The sequence below is a fragment of the Macaca thibetana genome, chromosome 15 (assembly GCF_024542745.1).
Source record: "Macaca thibetana thibetana isolate TM-01 chromosome 15, ASM2454274v1, whole genome shotgun sequence".
Classification (NCBI taxonomy): Eukaryota; Metazoa; Chordata; class Mammalia; order Primates; family Cercopithecidae; genus Macaca; species Macaca thibetana.
In genome coordinates, this window is record NC_065592.1 from 30,737,988 (window position 1) to 30,762,428 (window position 24,441).

A 24,441-nucleotide genomic window follows, 5' to 3' on the forward strand; every position below is an offset into this window, starting at 1 on the left:
TCAAATTGTTCTCCAAAACAGAAGTTACTGAAAGAGCTTATAGAGTCAATGTCAGAAGAAGGAAAGAAATGGAAGGAGAAGAATTGATACACCCTTTTTTAGAAAAGCCCCAAGCCAATATTATTTAGTCTCATTCAGGTTTTTATTTTAGAGGGAAAAAAATAGCATCAAAATGGAAAATGGAGAGAAAGGAACAAGCCAAAACAATTTAAGTGATGAAAAATGGGGGAATGGACAGAGCGAAGGGAAGAGGGAAAAGCTGGCTGTGTCTGGGTGGTTCAACACATATGTCTCAAGACTAAGGAGGACAGGTAGGTGTAGGGGAGATGGAATGTTGAGGAGTACTATGAGGAGCAGTGGGATGACAGCATTAGATTTCTGCTTCAGGCCGGGTGAGGTGGCCTGTAATTCCAGCACCTTGGAAAGCCGAGGCAGGCGGATCACCTGAGGTCAGGAGTTCAAGACCAACCTGGCCAACATGGTGAAACCTGTATCTATAAAAATACAAAAATTAGCTGGGCATGATGGCAGGTGCCTGTAATCCCAGCTACTCAGGAGGCTGAGCCAGGAGAATCACTTGAACCTGGGAGGCAGAGGTTGTGATGAGCCAAGATCGTGCCATGGCACTCCAGCCTGGGCGACAGAGCAAGACTGTCTCAAAAAAAAAAAAAAAAAAAAAGATTTCTTTTTCAAAAAGATGGCGGCAGGGCGGAAGGAGTGAGAGAGAAGCCAGAGAACCAGATAAGAGGTAGAGCTACAGACAAAAGTCAGGCTCTGGTTTCTGAGGTAGGAATAAAAAGAAGTGGTCAAGTGCAGTGGTCCATGCCTGTAATCCCAACACTTTGAGAGGAGCCTCAGAGTTTGCGATCAGCCTTGGGCAACAAAGAGATACCCCATCTCTACAAAAAGATAAAAAAGTTAACTGGACATGGTGGCACACACCTGTGGTCCCAGCTACATGGGAGGCTGAGGCAGGAGGATCACTTGAGCCCAGGAGGTTGAGGCTACCGTGAGCCATGTTCACACCACTGTACTCCAGTCTGGGTGAGAGAGTGAGACCCTGTCTCAAAATAAATAAAACGAATAACAGGAAGTGATGACTGAGTAAATGTGCCAGGTTGGGGAAAGGGAGAAACTTAGGACTGAGGCTTCAGGATTGCGAGACTGTAGGTGGCTAGTGGGATTATCCACTAAGATAAGAAACATAGGAGCAAGAGCTTTTGGGAGGTGGAGGAACTCATCTGGAATTGATTTGCTTGTGGAATATCCAGGGAGAAACCCCTGGAGGCAGTTGGCTGTTGGATTTAAACTGATAGAAGAAAAGAAGAAAGACCGAAAACTGTGAAGTGAGAGAAAGAAGGGAATAAATCTGAAGATAGTAGAAGGAAACAAATAACGAAATAATAAAGATATAGCAGGATTAATGAAATAGAAACCAAATATTCAGTAAAGGGGATCCACAAAGCCAAAAGTGGTTCTTTGAAAACTTAATAAGACAGATAAGTGTATAATCAGGGTTTTCCAGAGAAACAAAACCAATAGGATATGTATCTATGTAGACAGATTTATTTTAAGGAATTGATTCACATGATTATGGAGGCTACCAGGTTCCACAATCTGCAAGATTGGTTGGCAGGCTGGAGACCCAGAGATGAGCTGATGTTTGCAAGTCAAGTCCGGAGGCCATCTGCTGCTACATTGCTTGGTGGAGGTCACTCTTTTTGTTCTCTTCAGGTCTTTGACTGATTGGATGAGGCCAACTTGTGTTATGGAGGGCAATCTACTTTGCTCAGAGTCCACCTACTTAAATTTTTTTTTTTGGTTGTTGTTGTTGTTGAGGCGGAGTCTCGCTCTGTCACCCAGGCTGGAGTACAATGGTGCGATCTTGGCTCACTGCAACCTACTCCTCTTGGGTTCAAGCGATTCTCCTGCCTCAGCTTCCTGAGTAGCTGGGATTACAGGTGGGTTCCACCACACCTGGCTAATTTTTGTATTTTTAGTAGAGACAGTGTTTCACCATGTTGGTCAGGCTGGTCTTGAACCCCTGACCTCGTGATCCACCCGCCTTGGCCAAAGTGCTGGGATTATAGGCATGAGCCATCGCACCTGGCCCACCCACTTAAATGTTCATCCACTCCTAAAACACCCTTAAAGAAATATTCAGGTTCTTTAAACCACATATCTGGGCACTTTGGCCAGCCAAATTGACATATAAAGTTAACCATCTGGCAAAATTAATCAAGAAAAAAATAAGAATGACAAAGGGAGAACCTCAGACATAGCAGAGATTTAAAAGCTAATTGTGATTATTACAACTTAATAAAAGGATAATCCAATTTAAAAATAGAAAAAAGCTTTAAAAAGACATTTTTCCAAAGAAGACATACAAATTGCCAACAAGCACATGAAAAGATGCCCAACATCATTGACTGTTAAGGAAATGCAAATCCAAATCATAATGAGATACCACTTCACACCCACTAGGATGGTGATTTTTTTTTAAAGGAAAATAACAAGTCCTGGCAAGAATGTGAAGAAATTGGACCTCTCATACATTGTTGGTAAGGATGTGAAATGGTGCAGCTACTTTGGAAAATAGGTTGGCAGTTTCTCAAAAAGTTAAACACAGAATTACCATATGATGCAGCAGTTCTACTCCAAGGGAACTGGAAACATATGTTCACACAAAAACTTGTCCATAGCAGCACTATTCATAATAGCCAAAAAATGGAAACAACCCAAATGCCTATCAAACTGATGAATGGATGTACACATGTATGTGGTTGATCCATACAATGGAATATTATTTAGCCAGAAAAAGGAATGAAGTTCTGATACATGCTGCCATGAACCTTGAAAATATTATGCTAAGTGAAGGAAGCCAGACACAAAAGGCCACATGCTGTATGATTCCATTGATATAAAATGTCCAGAATAAGCAAATCCATAGAGGTAGAAAGTAGATTCATGGTTGCCAGGAACTGAGAGGAGGGGGAATTGGGAGTGACTGCTAACAGGTACAGGGATTCTTCTTGGAATCATGGAAGCGTTTGTGAATTAGATAGTGGTGATGGTTGCATAACCTTATGAATACATTAAAAAACACCGATCTGTATACTTGAAAAAGGTGAATTTTACGGTATGTGAATTATAGCTCGCTAAAAGTGAAAGCAGATAAGCTAATAAGAAATACAGCGAACAGCTTTATGCCAATACACTTGAAAATTTAAATGGACAAATTCCTAGAAAAAAATGCAACTTCCCAAAAACTGACTCAAGAAAAATTAGAAAAGCCAAATAATTTTTTACCCATCAAAGAAATTGAATCAGTTAAAAACATCTTCCAACCAAGAAAACTCCAGGCTCAGTTCTACCAGACACTCAAGTGACAGCTGATGCTAATCTTAAACACATTATTTCAAGGGACACTCAAAGAAGGAATAGTTTCCAGCTTGTTTTATGAGGATAACATAACCTTATTAGCAAAACCAGACAAGTACACAATGAGAAAGGAACATTACAGAAGAGTTTTGATCACATACATAAATGCATAAATACTATACAAAATATTTCTGAAGGAATGGAAAATGATATTTTAGGCAAAGATGAACCATAAGAAAACCAAGATGACAGTAACATCGGACAAAATATAGAAGATAAAACATAAGGAGCAAATTATGTCATATGCCGATAGAAGAAACCAATCAGGGATGTTTACCTGTAACAGTATCGTGTCCAAATAAAAGCAATAACTGATGGAAATAGTGTAGGGCAAAATATAAACCGACATTTGTAATTGGACATACCACCCTTGGTATTGAAAAATCAAACAAAGTTTTAAAATGAAAGATATAGGGAGACCAAGGCGGGAGGATAGCTTTGAGACTAGGAGTTTGAGACCAGCCTGGACAACATATTCTCTATACAAAATAAAAAAAATTAGCCAGGCATGGTGGCACCTGCCTATGGCCCAGCTGCTTGGGGTGCTGAGGCAAGAGGATGGCTTGAGTCCAGGAATTTGAGGCTGCAATGAGCCATGACTGTGCCACTGCACTCTAGCCTGGGTGACACAGTGAGGCCCTGTCTCCAAAAAATAAAAATAAAAGATATAGATATATATCATATAATAGATATATAGATATATATCATATAATTTCAATTATATGAATGATAAGTTCAATTAAATAGATATGTAAAATCCACAAATACAAAATCATACTCTTTTTGAGCACATAAATCCACTAAAATCAGCCATATACCAGAATATAAGAAAGTCAACAAATTACAGTTTACATCATACAGATGTCTTCTGATTCCGATGCCGTAAAATTTGAAATTAACAAAAGTATAAGGGGAAAAATCACCTATGTCTGTAGGTAAAAACAACAATATTAACCTATATGTTAAGGAGAAAATCATAAAGAAAAGATATATGCATATAATGACCATCTAAGCATTGCATGTCAAAATATCTGGTGTGAATCTAAAAGAGAGCTTAGAGGGAAATTTATAGTTTTGAATACATTTATCAGAAAATAAGAAAGATTAGAGGCTTGGTGTGGTGACTTACAACTGTAATCTCAGCACTTTGGAAGGCTGAGAGGGGCGGATCGCTTGAGCCCGAGAGTTTGAGACCAGCCTGAGCAACATGGCAAAACCCTGTCTCTACAAAAAATTTAAAAAATTAGCTGGGTGTGGTGGCTCATGCCTGTGGTCCCAGCAACTTGGAAGGGTGAGGTAGGAGGATCACCTGAGCCCAGGAGGCGGATATTGCAGTGAGCCGTCATTGCGCCAGTGCACTCCAGCCTGGGTGACAGAGCAAGACCCTGTCTCAAAAAATAATAATAATAATAATTAATTAATAATAATAATAAAAGGTTGGGTGCAGTGGCTCACACCTGTAATCCCAGCACTTTGGGAGGCCTAGGCGGGTGGATCACGCGGTCAGGAGATCGAGACCATCCTGGCTAACACCGTGAAACCCTGTCTCCACTAAAACACAAAAAAATTAGCCAGGCATGGTGGTGGGCGCCTGTATTCTCAGCTACTCAGGAGGCTGAGGCAGGAGAATCGCTTGAACCTGGGAGGCAAAGGTTGTAGTGAGCCGAGATCACGCTGCTGCACTCCAGCCTGGGTAACAGAGTGAGACTCCGTCTCAAAACAAACAACAACAAAAAAGTAAGCTAAGCATTTAATTCAAAATGGAAACGAAAAGGAAGGAAATAACAGATCTGGGTGGGAATAAATGAAATGGAAAATACATGTGAAAATGAGAGTGATGACCCCAACTGAATGTGGACTGTTTGAAAACTCTCATAAGATACACAAATTTCTAGGGCCGGGCGCGGTGGCTCACGCCTGTAATCCCAGCACTTTGGGAGGCCGAGACGGGCGGATCACGAGGTCAGGAGATCGAGACCATCCTGGCTAACACGGTGAAACCCCATCTCTACTAAAAAATACAAAAAACTAGCCGGGCGAGGTGGCGGGCGCCTGTAGTCCCAGCTACTCGGGAGGCTGAGGCAGGAGAATGGCGTGAACCCGGGAGGCGGAGCTTGCAGTGAGCTGAGATCCGGCCACTGCACTCCAGCCTGGGCGACAGAGCGAGACTCCGTCTCAAAAAATAAAAATAAAAATAAAGATACACAAATTTCTGGCATGACTAATCAAGGGAAAGGGTGAAAATACACATAAACTACATATGAAATTAAAAAGGAGAAATTTGACGAGTAAGATAGATGAACTCTCTCTGCATCTACCCCAGACTCTCTAGTGTTCCAGCCCCTGATGCAGAGGCTAGAGTATTACCTGGAATCCTGAGTTCTGGATACGATTTTGATTCCATCAATCATGTACATGACACTTGAGTCAGAACTGGGTATGTGAAGGGAGGGAATGGGATGCAAGACATCCATTGTTTTCTTTTCTTTTCTTTTTTTTCTGCAACAGTTTTATTGAAATATAACTCACATACCACACAATTCACCCATTTACAATGTACAATGCAGCACTTTTTAGTATATTCGCAGGGTTGTGCATTTGTCACCACAATCAATTTTAGAACATTTGCATCATCCCCAAAAGAAACCCTATACCCTTTAGCTATCACTCTGCAGTCCCTCGTTCCCCTCCTCCCTACCCCAGCTCGAGGCAACCACTAATCTTGCTGTTTCAATATTTGTCATCCTGGGCATTTTTTTGTTGTTGTTGTTGAGATGGAGTCTTGCTCTGTCGCCCAGGCTGGAATACAGTGGTGCAATCTCAGCTCACTGCAACCTCCACCTCCCAGATTCAAGCAATTCTTCCTCAGCCTCCCAAGTAGCTGGAACTACAGGTGTGTACCACTACACCTGGCTTTTTTTTTTTTTTTTTTTTTTTTTTTTTGTATTTTTAGTAGAGACAGGGTTTCGCCATGTTGGCCAGGCTGGTCTCAAACTCCTGACCTCAAGTAATCTGCCTGCCTCAGTCTCCTAAAGTGGTGGGATTACAGGCATGAGTCACTGCGCCCAACCTTATCCTGGACATTTCATGTAAATGAGATTATATAATGAAGGTACGTCCATGTTGTAACATACATCAGTACTTCATTTTTTATGACTGAATAATATTCAGTCTTACATATGTGGCTAGATTTCCAAAGGGAAAAAATAAACAGAATGAGATGTTCTGCACAGTGTCATTTATGCAAATTAAAACATATACAAGTGAAATATTAAGAGCACACCTATGTAAAAATAAACATAGAGGTGAACGGTAAGTTGCAGTGGGCCCTCACTGGTCTGCTCTGTTTGGGCATTTCCAGACTTTGTGCATGGCCATAAACAGGCTAATGCAGTGCAGCTGTGGGCAACATGGCCAGGGGTGCTGTTGGCAGAGTGAGAAATTGTGCCTGGAACCTGAACCTTACATCCAGGATCTGTTGAAGGCCATTTGGTAATTATCTTGTAAGGTAATCATTCAAGAGTTTCAGGATGATGATCTTGGGAATATGAAAAACTTTCTGCAACCTGGCAGGACTTTACCCTGGACAGGGAGAATTCCATGCTACATGGAACGTACTGAGATGAAAACCTTACCCCACCAAATTGTCTGTTATCCATTATTGCTAATGTGTCCTTTCAGTTTATCATAGTAAAATATTGCTTTTCTAAGACGTATGTGTCAGAGTGTTCATTTTTTGTTAAAACTTCTATCCTTGGGAGAAGGATATGCATGAAATACACTGGATCTTGTGTCTAAGGTGGGGAATAAAATGGAATTAGTGATGGATTGGAGAAAAAATCTAAGATTGGCGCCGGGCACGGTGGCTCACGCCTGTAATCCCAGCAGTTTGGGAGGCCAAATCACCAGGTCAGGAGAATCACCAGGTCAGGATATCACCAGGTCAGGAAATCAAGACCATCCTGGCTAACACGGTGAAACCCCATCTCTACTAAAAATGCAAAAAATTAGCTGGGCGTGGTGGTGGGCACCTGTAGTCCCAACTACTTGGGAGGCTGAGGCAGGAGAATGATGTGAACCCGGGAGGCGGAGCTTGCAGTGAGCTGAGATCACGCCACTGCACTCCAGCCTGGGCAACAGAGCAAGACTCCATCTCAAAGAAAAAAAGAAAAAGAAAAATCTCGGATTGGCTTTGCATAGACTGATAATTAGTGTTCCATAAATGAAGAAATATCAATTTAATTCTGTGCACCTAGGGTAGTTAGAATTCTACAATTAAAATAATTTCCCATTAGGATTATGTAATGCATGTAAAACATAGATCCTATTGAATGTCTTTATTTTCTAGCCTTCAGATAAGTACTAATAAGCTACAGTTTTGGCAAACACATTGTGTCAGTATTCAAAGGTTAATCCATTTAGTCTGTATCAGTCAAGGTCCAGTAAGAAAGATAGAAATCATACTAACTGTTTAAACAAAAGACCAGCCCAGGGAATTGTCTAAGTAAGAAGTTGCAGGACTGGAGAAGCAAAAAGGAAGTACCAAGATAGCATACAGAAAATAACTTAAGGAAAGTTACCACCCCTGGGGCTGGAGTTGCAAAGAGAAGGGCTTGAGATTATAAAAAGGTCCCAGACCAGGGCCTTACAGAGCTGTGACCCATCCTTTGAGAATGAGGCTGTGCTCAGCTGCTGCTGATACCTTGGAGCAGCATGGGATGAGGCTTGTTGTGGGAGCCTAGCACCGAACTGAGAACTCAGACCAACTGCCAGGATGAAGTAGAGTTGCTGAGAACTTGCTTATTGGAACAGCAATCACACAGGAAGGAACAGTCCTCTTTCCCCCCATGTGCCTTCCTCTAATGCTTGCTATTGGCTGAGTCTAAGCACCTGGCAAAGGAGAAGTGGTTTGCAGAGTACTCAGCCTATAGAAGGCTGGGTTGTAGCTGAGACAAGAGCTTAAATATTGGTACATGGTCCAAACTTATTTTATACCAAATAGAGATCATTTAATTTCAGGAAAAAAATCTAATTCTGCTCTGCTTATATTCCAATATCAACTCCCCACTGGTGTACTGCAATTCAGTTCCTACACTAATGACCCAGAGTTAGTGCAGATCCCACAAGTGAAAGGGCATGGTTCACAATAAGACTGTCCACACCTCAGACCAACTGGCTATAGATGTGGGGTCTTCCCACAAGATAGAAGAAGCTTCCCACTTCAGCTTCTGTTATTTGCTAGAATGTTTCACAGAACTCAGGCAAAAAAAGTGCTATTTGTACTATGACAGTTTTGTTATAAAGGATACAACTCAGGAACAGTCAATGAAAAGACACATAGGGTGAGGTCTGAGGGGCTCCCAAAGGCAGAGTTTCCATGCCTTCTCCTCGTAGGATTAGCACATTGCCCTCCCATCACATCAATGTGTTCAACCAGGAAGCTGCACTGAGCTTCAGTGTCCAGAGTTTTTATTGGAGTCTCACTATGTTGGCATGATTGATTTAATCATTGGCCACATGGTTAAACTCAATCTCCAGCCCCACAACCCCCCCAGAGGTAGGTCTAGCACAAAGCCCCAACCTTCTAATCACATGGTTTTTCCAGTGACCAGCCTCTATTCTGAGTCATCTCATTGCTCGGCATTAACTCAGGTGTGATCCAAGGGGCTCATGAAGAACAAAAACACTCCCATTACTTGGGAAATTCCAAGGATTTAGAGTTTCTCTCCCAGAAACCAGGGACAAAGGCCAAATCCTTTATTTTTCAAAAGTTTGCAATATAAGAGGAAAATGTTATTAAAGGCATGTCCAAGTGCATTTGGCAGAACACAAGTTCCTATTACAAGTTTTAGAAGCATATATGATAATAGAAAATTAGTGCTAGAAAAGCCCTGAGAAGCCATTTGCCAACATGAATAAACTAGTTCAGAACATTTATAAGTGAGCTTTGTTCCAAAATTGCTTTCATTTGGAGTTTAGAAACCTGTTGTTCTTAAAGAGACAATTGTACCCAATGGTTATTACTTCTCAAGCCAGTTTACAAAATTTAATAGGGATAATAGGGCCAGGTGCAGTGGCTCACACCTGTAATCCCAGCATTTAGGGAGGCTGAGGCGGGCAGATCACGAGGTCAGCAGTTCAAGACCAGCCTGTCCAACGTGGTGAAACCCCGTCTCTATGGAAAATACGAAAATTAGCCAGGCGTGGTGGTGGGCGCCTGTAATCCCAGCTACTCAAGAGGCCGAGGCAGGAGAATTGCTTGAACCCGGGAGGCAGAGGTTGCAGTGAGCTGAGATTGTGCCATTGCACTCCAGCCTGGGTGACCGAGCAAGACTCTGTCTAAAAAAAAAAAAAAAAAAAAAGTGATAATAATCCAGTAGTAATAATAACTTGTATTTATTGAGCTGGAAATCTGCTTTATGCTGATGTATTATTCTAGATGCCAGGAAGTAGTGAGGATGATATGTTTGAAAATGGAAGAAGATGGGGAACCTGAGTCAGATGCAACATTAAAAGAGATTGTCCGTGAACTATAGAATTTCAAAAACATGCAAGTGAACAATTGTTGAATTCCTGGATAAATATTCTGAGAAAAATGGCCTCAGGATTGTAGTGAGAAGTAAGAGGAAGAAGGTATATGAAGCTGCTTAACATACAGTGGTTCGTAGTGGCTCAATAACTATTCAGAGAAAAACAAAACTCATTCAAGTCAGGACTCAGTCTATAGCAGCGGCCCCCAGCCTTTTTGACACCAGGGACTGGTTTAATGGAAGACAATTTTTCCATGGACTGGGTCAAGGGGATGGTTTTGGGATGATTCAAGTACCTTACTTTTATCACGCACTTTATTTCTATTATTATGACATTGTAATATATAATGAAATAATTATACAACTCACCATAATGTAGAATCAGTGGGAGCCCTGAGCTTGTTTTCCTGCAACTAGACGGTCCCATCTGGGGGTGATGGGAGACAGTGACAGATCATCAGGCATTAGATTATCATAAGAAGCGCACAACCTAGATCCCTCACATGTGCAGTTCACAATAGGGATCCCACTCCTATGAGAATCTAATGCCACTGCTGATCTGAGAGGAGGCGGAGCTCAGGCAGTTTTGCAAGCCATGGGGAGTGGCTGTAAATACAGGTGAAGCTTCTCTTACTTGCCTGCAACTCACCTCCTGCTGTGCAGCGTAGTTCCTAACAGGCCATGGACTGGTACTGGTCAGTGGCCTGGGGATTGGGGACCCCTGGTCTATGGTACTGAAGCAGATATAGGACCTAGCATAAAATAAGCATAAAACTAGAAAAAGTAATGCATTTGACCCAATTACTTAGGTGGTAAAAAGTTAGGATTGTACTTTATCATGTGATCAAGATCTAGGATAGTAAAAATGGACTATTCAGAGTGCACAGAAGTGTGCCTGAAAAGTGTGACCTGGTGGCTTTTTTAAAAGTATAATAAATCTAATAGAGAAAATTAGCAAAGTCTCACTTAAAAAAAAAAAAGTTACAAATCCCAAAGAAAAAACTTAAAAGTTTGTACTGATTTACATTTCCTAATGTCTGTGGGTGATTTTATTTGTTCATTTGACAGTCATTTATTCAGTGTCCAGTGCCACTATGCTGGGCAGAGAATACAAGATAAGTCACACATGGTTCCTGTGTACGTGGAGTAAACAGTCTAGGAGAAAAGATTTCTTTCACAAAGTGGAGGCATAATGCAGCCTTACCCTTCAATGTATGGTTTGGTGCATTATGGTAATATAAGAAAGATAGACAACTGTTAGAAGTGATGTGTTTAAAGAATTTAGTGACAAGCTGGGTGTGGTGGCTCACACCTGTAACCCCAGCACTTTGGGAGGCTCAGGACGGTGGATCACTTGAGGTTAGGAGTTCGAGACCAGCCTAGGCAATATGGTGAAATCCTGTCTCTATTAAAAATACAAAAATCAGCCGGGTGTGATGGCAGGTTCCTGTAATCCCAGCTACTCCAGAGGCTGAGGCAAGAGAATCGCTTGAACCTGGGAGGCAGAGGTTGCAGTGAGCCAGGATCGCACCACTGCACGCCAACCTGGGCAACAGAGTGAGACTCTGTCTCAAAAACAACAAAAAACAAAAACAAAGAATTTAGTGACATAAGAAAATGTTACCTACAGCTTAATGCAAAATGGAAGTTAAAAATGGAATGGAAAAATCCTATTATCAAGTATATAAATGGATACTTTGGGAGGCCGACGTGGGCGGATCACGAGGTCAGGAGATCAAGACCATCCTGGCTAACATGGTGAAACCCCGTCTCTACTGAAAATACAAAAAATTAGCCGGGCGTGGTGGACGCCTGTAGTGCCAGCTACTCCAGAGGCTAAGGCAGGAGAATGGCTTGAACCCAGGAGGCGGAGGTTGCAGCGAGCTGAGATTACGCCACTGCACTCCAGCCTGGGCGACAGAGTGAGACTCTGTCTCAAAAATAAAAAAATAAATAAATGGAAAAACCCCACTATCAAGTATATAAATGTATCATTGTTAACTTTTTTCTCTTAGAGCATGTATATTGTATTAAAAGTATGATTCTCAAACTCTCAGGGGACAGCGGTAAGCACGTGGTTATATGAAATTGTGCCTCTCTGAGTGCCCCAGGTTCCTCTCCTGTAAAATGAGAAAAAGACACACCTACTCCCAGTTCACATACAAGATTAGGTCCAAAGGTGTGTGTCCTGCACCCTCCCCCATGAAGGGGATGATTAGGCTTCATCAAAGCTGTTTTCTGAGTCTTCAAACATTTCTCGATATGTGTGAGAAAAAACAGTCAACACATTTTTAAAAATTCTCATTGGAACAGTTGTTACTGGATTTTCTAACCCTTCTTTATTCTCACTGCCCAGGTTACCCCTTCCCTACTGCTCCTCCTGTGGATCCATTTGCCAAAATCAAAGTGGACGACTGTGGAAAAACTAAGGGATGCTTTAGGTTGGTGGAACCGCAGGTTGGATAACTTTAAGGCTAAGACTGATTTACTTCTCAGGGTAGTATTTAAATTGCATGCAGTTCCTTCTGATCAGGGGACCTGAGCTCCTTCATCACCTCAGCAGGGTTGTGAAGTTTCGTAATGGCCATCCCGCTTTTCAGTCTTAAAGGCCTTTTAACTTTAGTATGTCCTGGGCCCCGGACCATTCTTCCATGGTTCTTCTGTAGCTGTACCACCATTGCTCCCGGTGTCTTCTACTCACCAATTGCTGATATGCAGAAGACTCATGTGACGCAGAATGTGTCCGTGCTTATTCAGCAGGGGCTGAATAACATTGCAGGGCAGGCAATGATAAACATGTTTAATACCCAATTCCTTTTTTAATAAATAGTCATGACCTATGGATATCTGTGTGATTCTAATTAGTCATTAAGCATTCATTGTTGCTAGCTTGTTATCTCGGGCATGGTGAGTCTCTACATGATTATTAGTAGTATCACGCGACATGACAGACTGGGCTAGAAAACAGTCGTGTGGACAGTGGGCCTCCCATCTAGACAGCTCTGCTTCTTTGGGAAAGCCTCCTCCTTTGAACCCTTTACTTCCTAAAACAAGTTGCCCCTGAGTAATTTGATGGTCGGGGCAATTTGCTGGCCAGGGGCAAAGTTCTGATGGTCACTGCACTGAAGGTTCTGGTTTTGCTGTTGTTCAGTACTTGAGGTCTAAGGAGGAAAAATTGAATACAGGGGCTTTGAGCTTTCTTTGGATTACAAGGCCATTTCTAAGGAATACATAAAAATATCCAATAATATTCTTATTGAGGAAGATGGTCAGCAATGTATAAATCTGGTGACTGGGGGATGTTTTGAGAAGGGAGGGAATTTTAGTACTCTACTGGCTTCAAAGTGACTTGTTTTCTTGTCCATTTACTCCTTTTTTAACTTCCCTTGCTCCTTTTCATCTTTTTCACCCCAGTGCCCTGTGGCCTTGATCCTATATCTCTTCCTGGCTGCTCAGGTATCTCTGCCAATATAGTAGTACATTCCTGTCCCCTCCTCAACACTTAGCACCCCGTGCCCTGTTCCTTTAGATACCTTCCATCTGCGATTAGATTGTCCCGCCCATTGCTTCAGCTTTCTACCATTCTGCAAATGGCATAATACAGTGTTCCCCAAACCAGGGCTTGCCAATTCTGAAAGGATCCACACATCCTCTGTAAGAAAATTTAAATTTGTGTTTTCATTTGAGTGGTGCTCTTGAAAAAACATGAATGTCTGCATAATCTCACTATCTGGATAATCACCTTATATTGTATGTTTTAGTGCCTGAATTTGTAATTGTATTAGCAGAAAGTAGCCCAACAGAACAAAGGCAAATTTTATAAATAAAGCAAGTGCAGTGGCTCATGTCTGTCATCCCTGCACTTTGGGAGGCCAAGGCAGGTAGATCACCTGAGGTCAGGAGTTCAAGATCAGCCTGACCAACATGGTGAAACCCCATATCTACTAAAAATACAAAAATTAGCCAGGTGTGGTGGCCCACACCTGTAGTCCCAACTAGTTGGGAGGCTTAGGCAGGAGAATTGCTTGAACCCAAGAGGTGGAGGCTGCAGTGAGCCAAGATCCCGCCACTGCACTCCAGCCTGGGCAACAGAGTGAGACTCTATCTCAAAAAAAAAAGAAAAAAAAGTTATAAATATATATCGCATTCATTCATGGTCCATGAGTACCAGATGGAGGTATTCATTTGGTGTATTGCATAAATGAGGGTTTTGCAGCAGTTTAAGCAGATAAAAGTGAAGAGTTGAGTCATCATGCTATAGAGAGTAGTAAGAACATGCTCTCAACTCCAAAGACCCTGTATGATCTAGTCAGATACCACATGCACATAAGCAGAAATTTACTTTCAGTAAAGCCCCATCATCTGTTGCAAGAATGCTGTGAATTTCAATGTTCCTGGTTTATCAGTTTAATTTATATTGAATTTGTAAATTTGTGTTAGTTTGATTATACGAAAATTTGTAAGTTAAAAAGAGTTGGTATACATTTAATTAACGAACAATTTAAATGGTTAACTTGGAGAATCTTTCTCCATTAAAAGGGATTCAGAAATAATTCAGTAGTAACTAACATGTAAAAGACTCTAATATTAGTATAATGTAGAGAACACTGGCTGGGAGTTTGGAGACCCAGGTTCAAGTCCTGTTGCAACTGCTGACTTCACTATACAACCTTGGGCAAGCCCCTTCCCATCTCACGACGGCAGTTCTTGGGTATAAAGAGGGGCAGATCATCTCCAAGGTTCCTCCTAAGAGAGTGAAACTGTGTTTTTAAGATTCCAGGTAGCAAAAATCCAATGTGTTTAATAATATTGCTTAGCATCCCACCTGATACATAGTAGATGCTCTCTTAATGTCTTTTGAGTAAGTAGAAGCAGTGATGTCTCTTTTGATGTATCTTCTAGATATGGCAAACCAGGCTGTAATGCAGAGACCTGTGACTACTTCCTCAGCTACCGGATGATAGGGGCTGATGTAGAATTTGAGCTGAGTGCAGACACAGATGGTTGGGTAGCAGTTGGATTCTCTTCAGACAAGAAAATGGTAAGATGCAAAACATGATAGAAGCTGATTTTTTCTCTTCAGTTGGCTGTGCTATTTTGATTTTAGAAGCAAGTTAATTGATCAAAGCAGTATAATGATCATATTAGTTATGGCTCTCTGATTGCAAGTTAAAAAAAAAAATTCAGTCTAGCTTAAATGAAAGGGTTGGCTATCAGAATCCAAGCTGTCTTGTGGCACCTCTATTCATCAGCTGTTTCCACAGTAAGGCTACAAGAAGAGACCCGCATGTTATAAGCCTTATATGGCTTACAACAATGAGCATGTATTGCTTGCTCACATGTGCATGGATTGACTGGGGTGCAGCTCATTTTAGGTGGGGCTCAGCTGGACTTGACTCCAGTCCATGAGTTGGGTTCAGGCTTTCTGTGTTTTCACTAGTCATCCAAGGTATATTTTTTTCATGGCAGAAGCAGAAGTGAAAGAACCACTTAAAAGAGGGAAAAACAACATTTTCCCCTCTCTACTCATATTCTCAATACAGAAAGAACATTTCTGTGACCAGATGTGTGGGGGTGTTCCCCCACACCCCAAGCATTTGTCCAGTGGACAGCTGGGTGTCCTCTTAATTCAATTTGTTTCTGACACTACCTACCTGGAGACAGAATCAGATCCCAAGGTTAAGGGTTCAACACACAAGACTGCCCCCATTTCAGACACCAGTCACAAGCCCCAGGTTGTGACCTGTATTTCTGACCAACCAGCTATAAATCTGGGGTGCCACCACCCCCTCACGTTCAGTTAATTTCCTGGAATGGCTCACAGAACTCAGAGAAACACTTTACTCATTCATTCATTCATTCATTCATTCAGATGGAGTTTCGCTCTTGTTGCTCAGGCTGGAGTGCAATGGTGTGACCTCAACTCACTGCAACCTGCACCTCCCAGGTTCAAGCGATTCTCCTGCTTCAGCCTCCCAAGTAGCTAGGATTACGGGCGCCTGCCACTATACCCAGCTAATTTTTTGTATTTTTAGTAGAGATGAGGTTTCCTCATGTTGGCCAGGCTGGTCTCAAACTCCTGACCTCAGGTGATCCACCCGCCTCGGCCTCCCAGAGTCCTCAGATTAAGGCATGAGCCACCATACCCAGCCTGCTTTACTCATTTATTATGAAGGCTATTACAAAGGATACAGATAAACAGTTAGATGGAAGAGACACTTAGGGAAAGGCATGGGGAAAGGAGTGAGGAGCTTCAACACTCTGTTGGGTGCACTACCCTTCAGGCACCTCCACCTGTTCAGCAATCTGGAAGCTCATCTGAACCCTGTCCTTTTGAGTTTTTTTGTTTTGTTTTGTTTTTTTCGAGGCAGAGTCTCACTCTGTTGCCCAGGCTGGAGTACAGTGGCATGATCTCGTCTCACTGCTACCTTCGCTTCCTGGGTTCAAGCAATTTTTCTGCCTCGGGCTCCCAACATAGCTGGGATTACAGGCGTGCGCCACTGCACCCAGCTGATTTGTATAATTTTAGTAGAGATCGGGTTTCGCATGTTGGCCAGGCTAGTCTCGAACTCCTGGCCTCGAGCAGTCTGCCCCCCTCAGACTCCCAAAGTGCCGAAATTACAGGCACTTCCGTGCCTGGCCTCTTTTTGAATTTTTATGGAGGCTTCATTATAATAGGCATAATGGATTACATCAGGGAAGTTAAGAATTTGGTTCAACAATTTTGTCTTCCTCTGTACCCAGGGGCAAGTAAACATCTGGACCTCAGACAGGACAGTGGCCAGGCACAGGCGGGGCCTCAGGCACACAGGCAGCTGTCATTACTGGCCCCTGCTCTTCACTGAGCCTTGCTGCATTTTTTCTCTCTTTCCTCTGGGGCCCCATTCTTTGCCACTTCACTGGGCCAGGCTTGTTCCCAAATTATCAGACTTTCTCCGGCCTCTGTGCCTTTGCACTTGTTGCTGTTTCTGCCTACAGCACCCCGCCCTTCTCTTCATCTGGTCTATTTTGAGGCTTGTGTAGGGCTACAGGGGAGAGAGAAGGGCGGCTCAGACCAAAGTTCCAGCAGTGACAGTGGTGAGAAGGGCTCAGATTTTGGATGTTTTGAAAGTAGCACTAACTGAGGCCGAGGTGGATCACCTGAGGTCAGGAGTTCGAGACCAGCCTGGCCAACATAGTGAAACCCCATCTCTGCTAAAAATACAAAAAATTAGCTGGGTGTGGGGGCGGGCGCCTATAATCACAGCTACTTGAGAGGCTGAGGCAGGAGAACCACTTGAACCCAGGTGGCGGAGGTTGCAGTGAGCTGAGATCGTACCATTACACTCCAGCCTGGGCAACAAGAGTAAAACTCTGTCTTAAAAAAAAAAAAAAAAAAAAAACAAAGAAAATAGCACCAACTGGCTGGGCACGGTGACTCACACCTGTAATCCCAGCACTTTGGGAGGCCGAGGCAGGTAGATTGCTTGAGGTCAGGAGTTTGAGACCAGCCTGGCCAATGTGAAACCCTGTCTCTACTAAAAATACAAAACTTAGCCTGGTATGGTGGCAGGCGCCTGTAATCCCAGCTACTCGGGAGGCTGAGGCACGAGAATTGCTTGAGAGGCAGAGGTTGCAGTGAGCTGAGATCGCGCCATTACACTTCACCCCGGGCAACAGAGCGAGACTCTGTCTCAAAAAAAAAAAAAAAAAAGTAGTACTGACTGACAGGATTTGCAATTGGATATGGGTTGTAGGTGTGTTGTAGGAAAAGACTGGGAAGCCGTCTAAGCAGTGGCTGCTCTGGTGGCTTTATTCTTGGAGAGGTCACCAGGAGAATAGCCTTCAATGAGTTCTAGTCCAGGTGGTAAGACAATGGGTACAACTGGTAAGACTGCGTGGATAGATACTAGTCTACTTATCTCTTGCCCTAGAGGCAGTAGGAGAAACAGCAGGGCATGCCACACCCAGAAGCTGGCTTGCATTGAAAGTGACCACTTCCCATCCTAAATGCATTTGCACGCGTGATGGGGCTGTTAAGGTGATAGGAGTGAGGCAGAGTGAGGAACATTCAAATTTTGTTTGATATTTTGCTATCTAAAGGCCTATAAAGTATCTACTGTCATATTATCTGTGAAAGTAGAGGTCTCTTTTTTTCTTGTATTATTCCAAGAAATAGCATAGATTTTTTTTTTAAAGCCTAATGCATAGGAAAAACAAAATGCAACCCCTTTTTAAAAGCCTTTAACTTTTTAAAAATGGTGCATTATTAGCCGGGCGCAGTGGCTCACAATCCCGGAACTTTAGGAGGCCGAGGCGGGGAGATCACCAGAGGTCAGGAGTTTGAAACCAGCCTGGCCAACATGGTGAAGCCCTGTCTCTACTAAAAATACAAAAATTAGCTGGGCATGTTGGTGGGTGCCTGTAGTCCCAGCTATTCAGGAGGCTGAGACAGGAGAATTGCTTGAACCCAGGAGGCGGAGGTTGCAGTGAGCCGAGATCGCGCCACTGCACTCCAACCTGAGTGACAGTGAGACTCTGTCCGGGGGGGATAAAAAGGTACATTTGTGTGTGTGTGTGTGTGTGTGTGTGTGTGTGTTTTTTAATTAGACTTTATGTTTTACAGCAGTTTTAGGTTCACAGTGAAATGGAGCAGAAGGTACAGATTTCCCTTATACCCCCTGGGGAGCCTCCCTCATTGTCAACATCCTGCACAGGGTGGTACATGTGTTACAACTGATGAACACTTTTTTTGTAACTTTTTATTTTTTTGAGATGGAGTCTCACTGTATTGCCCAGGCTTGGAGTTCAGTGGCACTATCTCGGCTTACTGCAGCCTCCATCTCTCAGGTTCAAGCAATTCTCTTGCCTCAGCCTCCCGAGTAGCTGGGATTATAGGCACCCGCCACCACACCTAGCTAATTTTTGTATTTTAAGTAGAGACGAGGTTCCACCATGTTGGCCAGGCTGGTCTTGAACTCCTGACCTCAAGTGGTCTGCCTCAGCTTTCCACAGTGCTGGGATTATAGGCGTGAGCCATCACACCCAACCAAACTTTTTTAACTTTTTAAAACTTGTTTTGAAAAAAATGTAAACCTATAGACAAGCAGGAAGGATAGTACAGTAAACTCATATACAGAAAATCTAGATTAACAAGATAATAACTTTTTTATTGTGGTAAAATGCACATAACAAAATTAACTATTTTATTTTTTGTTGTTGTGTATTTTTATTATTATTATTATTATTATTTTGAGACAGGGTCTCACTCTATTGCCTAAGCTGCAGTGCAGTGGCACAAACAAGATTCACTGCAGCCTCAACCTCCCCAGCTCAAGTGATCCTCCTACCTTAGCCTCCTGAGTAGCTAGGACTACAGGCATGAGCCCCCAGGCCAAGCTAATTTTTTTATTTTTTGTAGAGATAGGGTCTCACTGTATTGCCTAGACTGGTCTCGAACTCCTGGGCTCAAATGATCCTCCTGTCTTGACTTCCCACGGTGTTGGGATTACAGGCGCCAGTCACCACATCTGGCCAGAATTGACCATTTTATTTTGTTTCTTTGAGACAGGGTGTCACTCTGTCATCCAGGCTGGAGTGCAGTGGCACCAAAATTTACGATTTTAAAGTGTCGATTCAGTGACATCGACTACATTCAGTGTTGTGCAACCATCACTACTTCCTAGTTCCAGAACTTTTTCATAAATAATGACATTAGCCACACATGCTTTATTCTCTCTACTACTGCTGCTACTGCTACAACTACTGATTATTATTTTTTGATTGCTATTTTCTGGAACTTTGGCATTTAAATAACAAATATCATAATCCTTTAACCCTAAATACTTAAGTAAGTATCTCCTAACATCAAGAATGTTCTCTTTTATTATATTGTTTATTAAATTCAGGAAGTTTATGATATGAGAGTATTATTAAATATATTGTTTGTTTTCATATGTTGCTACTTGTCCCAATACTGACCTGTAGGGAAATTTTGGGTTTATAGCCCAAATTTCTATGTAGGAACACCTAGAACTGCATTTTGTTGTCATGTGTATTTTGAAATAGGTTTTTAGCCTTTTTTTTTTTCTTTTTTTGGTCTTTTATGACATTGACTCCTTGAAGATTATAGGCTAGGTTTTTTGTTTATTTTTTTGTAGAATGACCTTCAGTTGAGTTTGTCTTATTGTTTTCTCATGATTAGGTTGGTTTGTGTTTTGGGCAGGAATACCATATAGGTGGTAATGTCTTCTCCAAACATCAGTCAGGAGGCACTGAATGTCACGTATCGTGCTGGTAACTTCGGTCTCCTGGTTGAGACTTTTTAATGGCACTTAAAAGAATTTTTTTGGTGGGATTTCAAATTGCAGAGGTGATCAAATGTATATTTCTAGTGACCAGTGTGCAAAAGATGAACCTTTGACTTTTTTTTTTTCTTAATCATTTCTCATGTTAGGGTGGTGATGATGTCATGGCCTGCGTCCATGATGACAATGGCAGGGTCCGCATACAGCACTTCTATAATGTAGGCCAGTGGGCAAAGGAGATTCAGAGAAACCCTGCCAGAGATGAAGAAGGAGTTTTTGAGAATAATCGCGTCACCTGCAGATTTAAACGCCCTGTGAATGTTCCCAGAGATGAAACAATTGTTGATCTGCATTTGAGTTGGTATTATCTGTTTGCTTGGGGTCCAGCCATTCAGGGTAAGCTTACATTTTAGCATCTGGATTAAACACCAGACATCACTGTGCTTGTGTTCATTCTTAATTGAAGTCACACTGTGTGCACAAGAGAGCGATAAGCACTCTGGGTCATTTAAAGGAAAAGGAGATGCGACTCCTACCTTCAGAAGGTTATAATGGACTTATTATAATGGACTTATTATACAGACGAACAAATGAACAGTTATACACATGCAAAGCTACAGCAGTACAAGATAGTATGTCATGAGTGATGTGCTTAATGAAACAGATCATACATCTGCTGTATGTAGGGCTCTGTTGAATTCTCCCAGCATTCTCATTTACTCCTCACCATGTCCTTGAGAGGTATAGGTATTATTGTCCAGGTTTTAGAGAGATTAAGAAACTTGCTCAAGGTTATACAACTAATTAGTAGAAGAATTAAAATTCAATCCTAAGTGTCTGACCCCAAAGCCCATGAATACTCTTAACTCCTATGCTGTAAATATAAAAAGACTGAACAGGGGCAAGATGTGGTGGCTCACGCTATAATCCCAGCACTTTGGGAGGATGGTTTGAACCCAGGAGTTCAAGACCAGCCTGGACACTATAGTGAGACCCTGTCTCCATTCAAAAAAAAAAAAAAGAGGAAGAAAGAAATAATAACAAGTACTGAACAGGAAGGGCTTCTGGAGACTTCTCCAGAGATTGATACCAGGCATTTCATTAGGGCCCACTTTGTGACTATTCTGTTAGTCACAAATCTACCAAATTATCCCATAGTTTAACCCATTACTCCTTAAATATTTATGTGTATAGGAATTATCTGGCTATATTGTTAAAGTGCAGTTTTCTGTAGGTTTTCCCCTCTCCTCTCCCCTCCCCTCCCTTCCCCTCCCCTCCTCTCCCAGGGTCTTGCTCCGTCACCCAGGCTGAAGTGCAATGAAACAATCACAGCTCACTGCAGCCTCCTCCTCCCAGGTTTAAGTGACCCTCCCACCTCAGCCTCCCAAGTAGCTGGGACTACAGGCATGCACCACCATGCCTGGCTAACTTTTTTTTTTTCTTTTTTTGTAGAGATGGGGTTTCGCCATATTGCGCAGGCTGGTCTTGAACTCCTGGGCTCAAGCGATCCACCAGCTTTGACCTCCCTGAGTGCTGGGATTACAGGTGTGAGCTACCGCACCTGGCAAGATTCTACATTTCTCATAAGCTCCCTAGTCATGCTGGTTCATTGATGACCTCATTTTGGGTGGCAAGACTCTGCAGCATTTCCCCAAAAAAGACCCAAGGATATCATGAGACCTTTTAGAGACTGCTAAAATCAAGTTACACTGAGCCTTGAGCATTCCTTCTGGTTGATTAGCCTGAGGGCCTGCTCAAGAATGGAAGTGAGTTTGGTTTGCAGTCCTTGCACTGAGAACTCATTCCGGCTCCTGGTAATTGCATCTTTCTTTACTGTGTGCTCATCAACTATGTGCTGCCTAATCTGATCTGGTTGTTTTTTTCCTTCAATTGGTTTCCACCGATCAGCCCAGAGATGACATAATCTACCTTTTATTTTGCCTGTTGCCAACTGGGAAGACACTTGGCTGCCTCCAGATTGGGGACACCTTTTCCATTTGCTAATTTCCCTGATTACCAACAGTGGCGCTGCAGTTATAACTTCAATTCCTTTCGGTACCCTGGGAAATAAATTATATCTCAGCCTGGAGAAATGGAGTCATCTAAAATAGTGGGATTTGAAGTCTAAAAATTTGAGTCTGAGTATTGGTTCTGCCCCTTGGTAGCTGTATAATATTTAGCCTGTTATTTAATTTCTGAATTTCATTTCCTTATATCTAAAGTGGGGATAATAATACTTCCTATTCCATGGAATTATTGTAAGGATTAAGTGAAAACAAGTATTTTAAGTTGCTTTACCAATTGGAAAAAGCTGTATTTTCAGGTCATCTTTTTACATACATGGCAGATATGGCAGACTAGCCTAAAGTTCAAAACCTTCTCCAAATCTGGTCCTGCTTTACCTGATAAGCTCTCTCAAGACTTCTGTTCTTCTCACTAACTCTAAGCAAACAGGCACATTCGTACCCCATATACAGGCTTCTGCTTTTCTTGTTTCCTGAATACCCTTCTTTTTTTTTTTTTTTTTTTTTTTTTTTTTTTTTTTGAGATGGAATCTCACTCTGTTGCCCAGACTGGAGTGCAATGGCATGGTCTTGGCTCAGTTCAACCTCAGCTTCCCAGGTTCAAGCGATTCTCCTGCCTCAGCCTCCCGAGTAGCTGGGATTACAGGCACCCACCACCACACCCAGCTAACTTTTGTATTTTTAGTAGAGATGGGTGTCACCATGTTGGCCAGGCGGGTCTCAAACTCCTGACCTCGTGATCTGCCCACCTCAGCCTCCCAAGTGCTGGGATTACCGGCATGAGCCACCACTCCTGGCCTCCTGAATGCCCTTTTAATGCCTCTTTACTGATTATATCCTACTCATTCTCCTAAGGTCTCTGTAAGGGGAAAAACTTTGAATTAAGGCTTGAAAGGGGTATGAGGTTGGATTTCACTCAAGGAAGGCATGAACTGTAGACACATAGTTGAGCAGCCCATGCAGGTGACCAATGAGCTGAGGTTAGGTAGGAGAGGTGAGTGGGATCTATTGAGAGAAAAGTCTGCTCTGTTACCCAGTCTGGAATGCAGTGAAACAATCACAGCTCACTGCAGCCTCCACCTCCCAGGTTTAAGTGATCCTCCCCGCTCAGCCTCCCAAGTATCTGAAACTACAGACATACAAACCTGAGAAGTTTGATTTTTGCTAACTGGGGCCAGCACGGACACTAAGCAGGGACCTGGACATGACAAGTTTGGCAGGGCTTCCCTAGCAGATAGGACCTTAAAAACCCTCACTCTGAGCCCTATTCCTAAGGAGACCTTTGCACTGAATGCATTTGCCTTAGTCTCCCTAACCCAAGTTTCATATGGATTATTCAGAAGGTCAGATGCTTTCAATCAACTGAAGATTATTAAATATATTTTAACACAGTCTGTACTTCTTGCCACTTGTAACCAAATTAAAAGAAAGTTTCCCATCGAAAGACTTGTTTGGTACCTTAATCATCCCACTTTCTGTACCATTCTACCCTAATCTGCCAGACACACAGACACACACCCAGCATACCACACTCCCTCTGGCATGGCCTGGGCAGGCTACTAAGTGTCCCACAGACAGTAGAGGAGGGCTTCCATCTGTAAGGGAGATGTTAGGAGTTGCTGATGATCCATATATATACACATGTATATATATGTGTACACATGTACACATCCATACATATATATGTATATGTTGATGATACACCTATATATACAAGATAGATTTGAAGGAAAAAAGTTAGTAGTCTCTGCTGTTTGAAAGAAAAATATAGTTTGCCCTTTTGGGTATTAATAAGACAAAACTCATTAGAGCCATTTAAAGAAGACAATCATACAATAATCATAATCATACAATATTGTATGATTATGACTAGGAGTCTTAAAATTTGGATGCCAGGAAACAGACCAACAGCATTGTTCCTATAGGGGAGTGCAGATTAATGAGAACTAGTCTTTTTGGATAAATTTAACTAATTTCTATGTTCTTCATCATATGTACAATGATAGAGAATCCTGATAACTCAAATACCTGAATCCAGATCTTTGTAACCACTGCTTATGTATTCAACACTAAATAGACTTTTGATTTTTCCATTGTTTGCCTATACCATTATAAATCTGTTCTTTTTCAATTGCCCCCCACCCTTCTCCTTTTTTCTTA

General features: G+C 42.3%; 2 protein-coding genes across 4 annotated transcripts in view; both read left to right on the forward strand.

Annotated features, from left to right (window-relative positions):
- Positions 1 to 24,441, forward strand: part of CTNNAL1 (catenin alpha like 1) — a 264,318-nt gene that overhangs the window by 39,214 nt on the left and 200,663 nt on the right. The window lies entirely within an intron of this gene.
- The window catches only part of FRRS1L (ferric chelate reductase 1 like), a 37,278-nt gene that overhangs the window by 5,856 nt on the left and 6,981 nt on the right, over positions 1 to 24,441 (forward strand). For 2 of the 3 annotated variants that reach the window (XM_050759556.1, XM_050759558.1), the window contains exons 2-4: positions 12,328 to 12,412; positions 14,874 to 15,012; positions 20,407 to 20,653. In XM_050759556.1, coding sequence (XP_050615513.1) covers positions 12,328 to 12,412; positions 14,874 to 15,012; positions 20,407 to 20,653 — 471 coding nt within the window. Of the gene's footprint in view, positions 1 to 12,327; positions 12,413 to 14,873; positions 15,013 to 20,406; positions 20,654 to 21,709; positions 24,439 to 24,441 lie in introns of those variants that run through there. The other variant, XM_050759557.1, reaches the window with a different exon arrangement.